The 13155-nt window shown below is 37.8% G+C and overlaps 1 protein-coding gene across 1 annotated transcript; it reads left to right on the top strand.

Annotated features, from left to right (window-relative positions):
- The first annotated feature begins 2120 nt into the window (after positions 1–2120).
- LOC106867331 (zinc finger protein 85) lies at positions 2121–6587 on the top strand. Its single transcript, XM_052966871.1, has 2 exons — positions 2121–2244; positions 4817–6587. Exon 2 carries the CDS (start codon positions 5128–5130, stop codon positions 6346–6348), a length of 1221 nt encoding a protein of 406 aa, XP_052822831.1. The 5' UTR covers positions 2121–2244; positions 4817–5127; the 3' UTR covers positions 6349–6587.
- Positions 6588–13155: the final 6568 nt, after the last annotated feature.

Here is a 13155-nt window from a genome sequence, read left to right as displayed (position 1 = left end):
TATATATATATATATATATATATATATATGTTAGACGTTATTCGACCATCTAAGGGATAAATGTATCCGTAGGCACTCTTGGTGTATTACCTCATTATGTATAGTCCTAGCTATAAGGTGTACAGTAGTTGACAATTAAAGGTAAAACCGTGGTTTAATATATATAGAAAAGAAAAGAAATGGAGCAATAGTTAACAATGAGAAGTTGATCATTGGTATTAAAAATGTCATAGTTTAATTGTAGTTCAGAACTGTATGTATGTATGTACGAGTGTGTGTGTAGCGGAAATATTTAGCTATCAGATCACTGTATCCGATGTCACGAATATTATCTACGTCATCGAAAATATTCAAGCAAATCAAGACTTTGCGTGGAACTGGTTCCAATAACAATTTCTTCTTTTGGCGCGCTTCTTTCTGAGCCTGACCATCACTATATATTCAGCGCACCTTAGCTACAACAACAGCTGACCGAAGCTAACAACACAGAAGCAATAAACGGACGACAAACGAGATATTAGAAGACAGTAATACAACCAGCAGCTAACCACATTTTTCACTGTTGCTACAATCACACTTGTAGTGACGTCATATTGGCGCCAAAAGGCAGGCGCCATTACTGAATCCTTAACCACGCATGCGTGGGTTTCAACATCGAAGCGTTCTCGCTATTAGACTGTCTCTTACCAAGCTAGACAGCGACCAAGCAAGACGTCTAAGCAAGCTCTCCCATTTGAGTGTGGTTGAACCAAGTTGTCTCTATAACGACACCAGCACGAAGAACCGTACATCTACATTTCAGGCTACTCTAAAACCGAACAATTAGAAGCTGTTTCCCTTTTCCACCGAACAATAAATATTTGTTGTTGTTGATCAGTTTGAAGTTTCTGCGTTCAGTTCTCTTCCAATTTAATGTAGGAGAGTTAGGTGTATATCTAAAGATATATAACCCACTCTCCTAAACACTAATGCAAGAACTATCTTCAAACTCTATCGATATTTTGTCGTTCGTAGTTACATTTTTTTTTTTGTTTACGAAAATAAATATTTATATATTTTGTTCATCAACCATCTTAACAGTTACCAGTCTTCTTTAATCGTAACACGTGCACGCGCGAACACACGTTCGTTCTTCTCATTTTGCTGCTCTTGATCTTGTCGTTATGGTTGTTCTTTGTTTTACCCTTCTTGCGAATTCTCTCGGGAATATGACCAGCTTCATCAGTAAACTTTTGGATCTTTAAATTTAATTTTCGCTCTCTGTTCTTGTTTGAAGTTAGTTTCTTAAAACAAGGTTTTTCAGATCTATTTTTAAACACTATTTTATATAGTTGAGTGTACCATTGAAAAATAGAGAGGGGCATTGTCATCCATCGTCTCCTGTTTGGCCACTCTATCATTTCCCCATTTTTGCTTCAATCCTCCCCAACCACAGAACTTTCTCCCATCCACTCTGGTAACCGCTGATCTAGACCCATCCGGCCAGACCAACACACTATGTCTTTTAGTTACGATCTCAAAATGAAAGTGGGGGAAACTGTCAAACGCAATCAGCATTGAAAACTGACATTCTGAAAAAGTTTTTTTCTTTTCTTTTCTAGATTTGTAACCTCTGTATTTAATTAAACATCGCACAAGAGAACAATTGTTGCGCTTCTTTGAATATATTTAAGACAACCCAAAACGTTCGCAGTCTTACTGCAGTTGATGGCATGTGAGAGGCGTAGTAACAGCCAAGTATCCTGATAATGAATTTCATATAGTAAAACGGGACACTGAATGCCAGCAGTGAAGCTATCCTTCAATGTCACTAGTTGAAAAATTTATTTCTCCTTTCCCGACAAATAATTCAATAATTAACAAATAACAATTTAAATATTTTCACAACATACTTTCACCCTTAACTTAGTAATGCCACAAGTATTAACAACATTGTGAGAGAGATACTTTTTATGTTAACGAAATAAAGATGACCGTGCTAATGATATTGAATATAAGAGTAGAAGTGATGATAATGATGTTGATGAGAATAGTTTACGTAGAGAATGATCAAATATACATCTTTTCTAATACAACATTATAAAACATAAATCTTTTAGAATATGAAATATATAAAGTCCCACGGAATATTTTTAAGAAGTTAAAAACTCCATGATTACCTCCCCTGTTATCTGGTTCTTTTTATGTCTTGGAGATGGAATGAAACTGGCATTAATGGTAATTAAAAACATCAAGAAGAAAGAGGTACGGCATTCTGTATTTTATTAACATGAAAATATAAATCAAGGTTTGTGGTAAACTCTAAAAGTCCCCATGTAGCTTCGAAATGGTCTGTTTTGACTACTTTATTATATTTTGGGACGGTGTTGTGTTACGTGTCATTTTTACTTGGGTTTCTTTTGAGATTAAGGAAAGAATCTGTAGAAAACAAATGATGTCTTTTATACTTTCATTGTTTAGTGTTGTTTTAGATACTTCGATCTCTGTTATTCGCTACATCTTTAATACCAACAGAAAGACAATGGCAATGTTTGTACTTCTTAAACCTAATTTGCCGTTTACGCACTCTACTTCTCCATGTAAACTCGACAACTTTCTCAACTTGTATTTTCTGGCATCTTCATTGCTTATTCATGCTGTAGTAAATGTGTGTTACATGTCCTGTAAGTACGGGGCATAGCACTTGCATATAATGTACGTGTGCGAGTGATTCATTTTGGTATTTTTTATGCTTGCCTAGAATAAGACAGCTCTGTGGATATTTGAATTGGCGTATGTCTATTCCATATGTACATATGATCATGCCTCTGTGTGTGTGGTGTTTGAGTACACACGCACACATATATACTCACATGTATATACACATATATATCTGGTTATGGCTGGTCAGAAAGTCACCTTTGGATTTACGTCTATTATTGTTTTGGTAAACACAGGCAACTCCTTAGACGTATAGGCGCAAGCATGGCCGTGTGGTTCGCTTCCCAACCTCATTGTTTTGAATTCAGTTCTATTGCTCCGCACTGTGGGTCAGTGTCTTCAACTACTGCCCCGTACCGACAAGACCAAAACTTAAGTTGGTTTGATAGACAGAAACTGAAAAATGTGTGTTTGTGGATATGATATGATACGATACGATATGTAATGGAGATGTACTTGCATAGCAAGTGTTTTCAGTTGAAATCGTGTGCTGAAAGTAAAGCAATTGTTCCGCGGAAGACGTAGCCATTCAGAAACGCTCGAAGACGGTCAACTTCACGTTTATTTTTTTGTGATATGGTGTCATAATTTTCGTCGTTTGAAATTGCTACCTGACAAAAAACTTTGCCGCGTCTCAGAGATGCAACAAAATTATTTGGATCATGTTTTGAAACATAACTGTTAGAATAAGAATTGGACGGAGAAAGTTCAGTGCTGTTACCACTGCATGTAACAAATGGTCCCTTTCTCAGAGTGAACAGGAAATTGCACAAATGTGTTTGTGTACAAACAGTGATGCTACATGGTTGTGAAATGCAAGCCATGAATGTAGGGGATATTCAAGGGAATGAAGCTTACATGTTCCACTGGATGTGCAATGTCAGTGTGCATGTATGGCAAAGTGTGAATGTGTTGTGAGGCATCAGGTGTAGTGTGCAAGAAAGAACACTACACTGGGATGGTCATGTCATGCATATGGATGACGACAGGGGACATGTGGAAAAGACCCAGAAAGGCACGGGGACAAAGTAGTGAAGACCTACCTCAAGACATTGTGCTTCTTAGAGATGACAAAGGACCGGAATAACTAGTGATTTGCTGTGCTCAGTAAGATGAACCCACCTCGACAAAAGTGAGGTCCTAAAAGCAGATCATTTCTGTCCATGGCCCTGCATTCAAGCTGTTCCCCCCACCCATCTTTCCATAACACTTTTAACTACAGCATTATCTCAACTGTTGTGTTGATATTTATATAAGAGCAGAGCTGCACATATTTCATCCCCAACACTTTCGTGCTCCCAGTTTCCTCTCTCCCTGGAGCCACCTCCCCATATCACCCACTTCACATTCTCAATATCATCCCATATCACTGTTGAACACCATCTCATATCAACCAGCCTTCATCCACCCTTGTCTCTATTCACTCCTACGTACCTCTGACCTCTGCCCTTGTCATTGAGCACCTCTTCCTCTTTCCCACACTTCACATCATTTCCCTTTCTCTCGTCTATACTCCATGAAGTATTGAAGGCTGATCTCAAGATGCTGAACCTTATAAAGGAGATGTACTTAAGGAGCTGTGAAGAGGGAGAGATAGGGATACATAAGAGTCTACAGTAGGTGGGTTATGAGGGTGGATGTGTGAGGGTACTGAGAGCAGGTAATAGTAGTGTTTAGGATGGAGTGTAGCAAAGGGGGAAAAAAGCAGTGACTGAAGCTACAGAAAGGGGGTGATGGTTTAAATGGGGTGGGTAGGGATGAGAAGGAATGGAAGTAATTTGGTGGGGATGGGGTACTGGTTGGGAGGGTTTGGGATATATGTGCGACATTGCTTACAGGCGAGTACAGCAGTTGCATAGTACCAAAGATGAAAACCATTTCTGGAAAGAGATGAGTGTTATTGCCCACTATTCTATAATTATGTGTGTGTATGAAAATATGTTACACAATCTGAAGATGTAATTTGTGCATAAGGAGGCTTCACACAGAGTTTGTCTGATGTAATTTTGTTTCAGGTGAAAGTTAATATTTATCAATAGAGAAATGTAGTAAAATTGTCTTTGTTGACTCTCTACGTTTCCAATGTCCTCTCAACCATCTTTTTATATCATTTCAGAATATCAGACAATGTTGGCAGTAAAGACTGAAGATGTTCTACAGAAGAGATATAATCCTGTTTATATAAATCCATAAAAGAATTATTGTGTTACATTTCCTGTGAATTGAGATTAACAGAATAATTTCTCAACTCCACTCTCTGGGGTGTTTACAAGATGACTTTGCATTCCAGTTAAGCTTGGACACATTTACAATGGTTTGCAGCATCTTTAGATTAAAAAAAAAGCCAAAGTTGATGGAACTTCAGCAGTAGAAATATTTACTTGGAATAAAATAGAAAGCCAAAAACAAGAAAGGTTTAATTGTATAATGGTGAGAGAAGAAAAATTATGGAAAATGAATTTTGTGAAAACCAAGTTAAATGGAAAAACACAGTCTCAAATGATTGGTTTTTCTAATGAGATGCAGAAAGAGAAAAGGAAAACCTTGTATCACTGTGATATCTGTAAGGAATCATTCTCTGAAAAAGGTAACTTAATTACTCACAAACGTATTCATATAAGAGAGAAGGCCTATCACTGTGATATCTGTGGTAAATCAATCTCAAGGAATGGTAACTTAACTCTACATAAACGTATTCACACAGGAGAAAAACCATATCACTGTGATATCTGTGGTAAATATTTCTCTGAAGGAAGGTTCTTAACTTCACACAAACGCATTCACACAGGAGAGAAGCCATACCACTGCGATATCTGTGGTAAATCATTCTCGCAATTAAGTGTACTAACAACTCACAAACGTATTCACACAGGGGAGAAACCATATCACTGTGATATCTGTGGGAAATCATTTTCTTCAAGAAGTAACCTAGCTACTCACAAAGGCATTCATACAGGAGAGATGCCCCATCATTGTGCTATCTGTGGAAAATCTTTTGCTACAAGGGGTCAATTAACGACTCACAAATATATTCATACAGGGGAGAAGCCCTACTCGTGTGATATCTGTGGTAAATCATTTTCTCAAAGTGGTAATCTAACTAACCATAGACATATTCATACAAGAGAAAAACCATATCACTGTGATATCTGTGGTAAATCATTCACTGTAGGAAGTACCTTAACTACTCATAAATATATTCATACAGGAGAGAAACCATATCACTGTGATATCTGTGGCAAATCATTCTCTCAGAGTTGTAACCTAACTTCTCACCGACATATTCATACAGGAGTGAAACCGTATAATTGTGACATTTGTGGTAAATCATTCTCTCAAAGTTGTAACTTAACCACTCACAAACATATTCACACCGGAGAGAAGCCATATCACTGTGATGTCTGTGGTAAATCATTTTCTCGAAATGATTACCTAACTGCTCATAACTACATTCATACAGGAGAGAAACCATATCACTGTGATATCTGCGGTAAATCGTTTTCTGCAAAGAGTAATTTAACTACTCACAAGCGTATTCATACAGGTGACAAACCATATCACTGTGATATCTGTGGTAATTCGTTCTCTCATGGAAATACCTTAAACACCCACAAACGTATTCATGCACGTGACAGACTATTCAACTGATATCTTTGCTAAATCACTCTCTCAGAAACATCGTTAAAACTCCATATGTGTGTATCTACACAAAAGCATAACTGTAAAAGAAAATATTTTATATCACCATAAATATATTCACAGAGGAAAGAAAATATAGAAGTCTGATAAGCACCTGACGAGCTGTATTCTTTATAGTGATAACTATGTCTACATTTGTGAGATTATCTTTTACTGTGATATTTTTAATAAATGCATTTTTCTCTGAATTCTCTTAGTCCATCTTACATGTTTCCAGAAGACAGAAAAGATACTCTCCATCTATTTGACATTGTGGGTAAATAGCAATAAAATGTATTCTCATAAATCAGAAATAACATGAGTGTACAGTTATTATGATTCAATTAAATGCAAAACCCTGAAAAGAAATCATTTCATCATATCATATAATAGGTTATGTGTATGCTATATCATATATATACATATATATATAGTTTACAGTTCTGTTAAGGTAAGATCAACATGAAAAAGTGCTCCATCCATTGAGAGATAAATAGGTAAATATCGTTTAATGTACACAGTATAAAGATATGAGCTACTAATTGGAGACAAGAGTCTTGGCAGGTTTTTGTAACACGCCTTGTGTCTCTAAGCAATCTTCGGGCTCTGAGCACAGGGTCTGTTCAATTTACAAATCAGGATGCTGTTACAAAAGAAATAATGAGAAAAAAAACGAGAAATTAGATGCAAAAAGTTTAAAAGTGAACAAAAATGGAAAAAAAAAATGAAAATTAGAGTTACGTCCCCTTTGAAAAGCCATAATTAAGCTATTTTTAGAATAACTCAACAGAGAGGGGTCCAAAGTCTGAGACAGCTGCTTAATTTGTAGGGGGTGGTGTTCTCCAGTTCACCTAAAGAGAAGTTTGTCTATATGTTTGCATTTGCTAAAAATTTCAGATCTTAGATCTAAAAGGAATAAATGATCTTTCAGCTATGCATAAGTTGCATTTCTAAGATCCATTAACATATGGCATGGATTTCTCTACGATTCTGTGTGGTGTGCAGATGGTCTTCAAACCTCATACATGGCTGGCACATTGACAAAAATAAAGCTGCTAAGTTGGTTTTTCTTTTGTTAATGTCTTTATTAGCATCAGATAACCTTCACAAGATTTTTAGCAAGTGCATTTTTGAAGTTCTCAAATATCATTGTCTAAACATTTATCAAAGCAAATTTGATATTTTTCTTATGCAAAATCATAAATGGTTTGAACATTTCAGAATATTTGGGCAAATATCAGCCGTAAAAGTTTACCAATCCTAAAAAATGATACCATTTCTATTCTATTTGAGGGAGGAAAGTCATTTAATGTGATTTTCTGGACCGTTTTTTGATTTGAATGCTTTCCTTTGAAATGGAAAGTTCATCATCATTGTTTAGCATCTGCTTTCCATGCTGGCATGGGTTGGATGGTCTGACTGAGGTGCTGGCGAGCCAGATGACTGCACCAGGCTCCAATCCAATTTGGCAAAGCTTCTACAGCTGGATGCCCTTCCTATCACCAACCACTTCAAGAATGTAGTGGGTGCTCTTTACGTGCAACGACCATGCTCGAATGGTGCTTTTTATGTGCCACTGGTACGGGACTAGTCAGCCGGCACTGGCACCAACCACACTTGAATGGTGCTTTTTATGTGCTGCCAAAGTATTTTGTTGCAGGTAAAAATTCCTTTGTCTGAATTGTTACACCTCAGTAAAAACAGGTGTTATTCCTGTAGTACTTTGGTATGTTTGGTATGAGGCAACAATAAAGTTGTGCTATTAGTATTTAAAACATTGGTTCCAGAAAGACTGAATTTTATCACAATTCTTCAGCACCACTATCTCTACCAGTGTAATTTTCTACTGAGTGCCTGTTTTTATAATGTCTTAAATAAAACCCAAATCTGGAACCATTAACCTTTCAAAATGGCAAGGGTACAAACAACTTTTGAGAAATTTAGCTTGACCAATAATTTTTGAGAATTTCCTTGAAATTTAGATAACCTCAGTCAGTATCCAACTACATATCCAAACTGACATTCGACTTAAACTTGAAATGCTTCTGTTTTCTTTTTTTATCTCTTGACCTCTGGTGTAAACACTTTTGTTTCAGTGTCCGAGTTTATGCCATCATCCATTTGTTCAACATATTTTAAACTCTTCTTTTCAAAGATATAAACCTATTTAAAATGGTTTGGACACAATTTGTATATCTTTACAAATGTAGGCCATTTCCCTTAAACACAAATTCAAAACCCACAAAGTTTGCACTTAGAAATTTTCTTTGTTTTGCCCAGGTGATACCAACTCTAGTAAAACATCATTTTCTACTGTATGAAGTTGATATATACATCACATGATACGCTTCCTAAATAAAGTCGTTCCAACATTCTTAACCATGATTTGAGAAAATCAGGATCTTATTATCCATCTTATTTTTGACCCTTAATCAGAACATTGGTGAATGGTGGGGATAGTTCTGTGTATAAAAGGATCAGACAAAAAAACTATCATCATCTTTGGAATTATGTCTTGTACCTCTACCTTCATCCATTGCATCCATCTGGTGTGACATATTGACTGGACATGAAATACAATTTGTCTTGCCTCAGCATCGACATTCTGTTTTTTTTTTTTCAACATTCTTTATTACATTCTGGAATATGCACTTCACGGAAGTTGTCTGGAATGATATCAACAAAAATGTCTGTAATTGGGTCAGGAGCCCAATTTTGTTTTGCTAAATGAGTAGACAAGTCAAGTTAGTGTGTGTGTGTGTGTCACGCAACTAGTGGCTGACTTGCTTATTGTTGGTCCCCAGCGTGAGTGCATGGTGTCAAGTGAGTGGTGGTGGTGGTGGTGGGAAACCTTCACGTGAGTATGTTGACGATAAGTTAAGTGCCTCAGCAGGAACTTCTGGTGTCTGTGGTGCACTTTAGATAAGCAGAGCTATCTATATTTATGAATATATTTATTTGTTATGCATGTTGGCTAGTATGAGTGTATATGTGTGCATGTTTATAGAGACTCTTCATTTCGTTTTCTATTTCAATGTACTTTGGAAATGGCCAGCTTCTTAAAACCTTTGCTTGACTTTCTATTTTGGTGTTGCATTCTATTAGTTCAAAGGTTGACTCTCCGCAATCACATTGTGGCTCATCCAGGCCGCGGTTGTCTCATGTCTTGTCTCTGTACGTGCCACCACCCACAGACACTGGAAGTTATCACTTTGTACTTTTGCTAATCCTGGTGCATATTTCTACAGTTTATACACAACATTGTGGGACCTCTGCTTTCACAACAGTTTATAAACGTTGCTGACCTTAACAAGTGGAGAAGGAGCAAGTAAGTTTGATAATGTTCTATGGCAAAAGGATAAGAAGCATAAAATGTCCTTGGAACTGAATGGAACATTGTAGTTAAGAAGTGTTCATGGGTGGATAATGGCACACTTGCACTTAGTGATTTAGGAAAGAGAGGGGCAAGAAAGTGCTACTATGAAAGGCTCTTAAATGTGGAGAATGAATGGGAGAAAGTGAGTCTTTCAGCCGAGAACCAACGGAGGGGTAGCCATTGCAGTTCACAGCAGAATGATAGATGAGGCAATTAAGTGTATGGGACTTACACCCGGAGATATGTATAGAAAGGTGTCACACCCAGTGACTGGTGAAGCAGCTGTTGCAGGAGTGAAGGAGATGCCTTAGAGACAGGTAATGACAGGGGTCATGGAGGTTACAAATACAAGCTCAAAGGGAGAGAGGCCAGATGATTTGGCCAGAATGGATTTGTGCCTAAAAATATTACAAATGCCATCTTCATAGTGAGACAATTTCAGAAGTACTTAGCTGTACCTGGCATTTGTTGATCTGGAGAAAGCCTTCAACAGGGTCCTTTCTTCTGTGCTGGTTTCTGAGGAAGGTAAGAGTAGACAAATGGCTTATGAGAGCCATACTAACCAGCAAGGTGAGAATTAGCAATGAGTACAGCAATAAATTTAGATTGGAGGTAGAAATTCATGAGTGATCAGTACTCAGTCCCTGTCTGCTTATCATAGTCCAAAAGACCATAACTTGCTCCCTGTATGTTCTTCACAAAATATTTGCATAAATATTACTTGTTAGCAAAAATAAATAAAAGGGAAATTTCTGAGATGAGACCATGTGCAAAAGTATAAAATACAAAAAGTATTCCTGTCTAAGAGTGTCTGCAGGAATTGATGGATTCATACAGTGTAGGATCTCAATAAATGACTGGACCTTAATTTTGGTATTTTAGGTGGGGAAAAAAAGGACCGCCCCAGAGTCATCACCTGAAAAGCAAATCTACAAAATGTAAAGAATTAAATTAAAAGAGTCACAGGACCAACTTTTTTTTTTGTTCTTTAGCTAAATTCTTGAAACTGTGTCACATGAGAAGAATAAAGAACAAAACAGACAAAAAACATCGAAGCTAAGAACAATGGCTTCTTCGATGCTTCCAAGATTAGATGGAACCATTCATACAATATTGGTTTCAAATATTGGCACAAGGCCAGCAATTTCTGAGGGGGGGGGGGCAATTCAATTCCATCTCCCCCAGCACACAACTGGTACTTATTTTATTGACCCTGAAAGGATGAATGGCAAAGTTGACTTTGGCAGAATTTGAACTCAGAATGTAAAGACGGACGAAATGGCTCAAAGCATTCTGTCTGGTGTGCTAATGATTCTGCCACCCGACCACCACCACCACCCTATATTGATACATCATTGGGAAAAAGAAAGAAATGCTAGGTTCCATAGAATATAGAGAAATTGATCTTTTTCTGTACGGAATAACTGAAGTTGATAGTGAACAACTCCTCTGTCTTGGGACATATGTGGTGGCTAGAATTTTAGTCAGAGACAGGCTCCTTGTTTTATTGAGTGACCAGTTGATACAGTTGTCTTGTCAATATTTATTCAAAACAATAAATAGGGCAGCGAGCTGGCAGAATCGTTAGCACACTGGGTGAGATGCTTAGCGGTATTTCGTCTGCTGTTATGTTCTGAGTTCAAATTCCGCAGAGGTTGACTTTGCCTTTCATCCTTTTGGGGGTCTATAAATTAAGTATTAGTTGCATACTGGGATTGATCTCATCAACTGGTCCCCTCCTGCAAAATTCCGGGCCTTGTAATGGGTATTCATAGCAAGAGAGAAGACTGCACTGGTATGGCCATGTAATGCATATGAATGAAGACAGTTGCATCAAGATACAATCGATCTTTAACTGTGGGAGGAACATGTGGAAAGGGTAGACCCAGGAAGACATGGGACAAAGTGGTGAGAAAGGATCAACAGATGTTGGGACTCAATGAGGGGATGACAGGGGACAGAGACTCCTGGCGGTTTGCTGGGTTTGAAAAGACATGTCAAGCTAAGTAAAAGCATGGTTGCCCTTGCATACAGGCTTGACCCTTGCAACCCTTTCCAGCTGAGCATCCCTAATCTTGTGGGCTTCGAAGTGCTGGTGCCATGTGAAAAGCACCTGTACTGGTGCCACATGAAAAGCATCCTGTGCCACTCTGTAAAGTGGTTGGCACTAGGAAGGGCATCCAGCTGTAGAAACCATGCCAAAACAGACAGGTGGGGCCTGAACAGCCCTTCAGTTGGTCAGCTCCTGTCAAACTGTCCAGCCCATGCCATCATGAAAAATGGACGTTAAAAGATGATGATGAGGATAATTATCATCATCATCGTTTAATGTCCACTATCCATGCTGGCAAGGGTCGGATGGTTTGATGGAAAACTGGTAAGACAAGGGCTGCATCAGGTTCCAGTCTGATTTGGCAAGGTTTCTATGGCTGGATGCTGTTCCTAACGCCAACCACTCTGAGAGTGTAGTTGGTGCTTTTTATGTGCCACCAGCACAGGTGCCATTGATCTGACATTGGCATTGGCCACAACTACAAAATATCATTAATGAATAATAATTACAAGATTTTATGTTAGAATTTATAACATTTTAATTTACAAAAATACATTTTATCACAAATTGTGGTGATATGATTTTACATAAATTTCTCAATAATTTCTTTTATTCATAAGAAATGTTTTAAACTCATCCTCTTGTTGTTTTCCTTCTGTCATGAGCTGACAGAACCATTAGTGTACCAGGCAGAATTCTTAGCGGTATTTTGTCTGTCGTTACGTTCTGAGTTCAAATTCTGCTGAGGTTGACTTTACCTTTCATCCTTTCGAGGTCAATAAAACAAGTACCAGTTACGCACTGGGGTCGATGTAATCAAATTATCCCCTCCCCCAAACTTCCTGGCCTTGTGCCAAAATTTGAAACCAATATTTTCCTTCTGCATATTCAGGGTGCAGTGAATAAATTGTCATCTAAATTATGCAAAAATGAAAATAACACTGACATTTCATTTTAACAGATATATTTACCAAAATTACATAAAAATATCTTGAAATATTAAAGAGTAAATTTATTCAATAAAATCGCCATTGGCTTCAACCACGGCCTCCAGACGACTTCAGAATCTCCCACTACTCTTCTGGACGGTCTCCTTGTTTAAGCTGGTGAATGCTGCCATAATCCTTGCCTTCAGTTCATCTTTGGAGTTACAAGGAGTTTTGTTGGTCCCTTGCTCAACTGTGCCCCATACATGATAATGAAGGGGGTTGCAGTCTGGGGAGTTAGGTGGCCAGATTTTAGGGGTAATTTTGTCGCAGAAATTGTCTGACAGCCATGATTGGGTTCTCCTACTTGTGTGGCATGGTGCAGAGTCCTGTTGCCAGACATAAGGTCTTCCAGCAGCCAC

Source organism: Octopus bimaculoides, chromosome 4, assembly GCF_001194135.2.
Source record: "Octopus bimaculoides isolate UCB-OBI-ISO-001 chromosome 4, ASM119413v2, whole genome shotgun sequence".
Lineage (NCBI taxonomy): Eukaryota > Metazoa > Mollusca > Cephalopoda > Octopoda > Octopodidae > Octopus > Octopus bimaculoides.
The sequence above is the reverse complement of the archived record's forward strand: the minus strand, read 5'-3'. Positions and strand labels throughout refer to the sequence as shown.

Excerpts from the sequence above, each read along its gene's own strand:
- LOC106867331 (XM_052966871.1), top strand. The coding sequence starts at position 5,128 with ATGGTGAGAGAAGAAAAATTATGGAAAATGAATTTTGTGAAAACCAAG.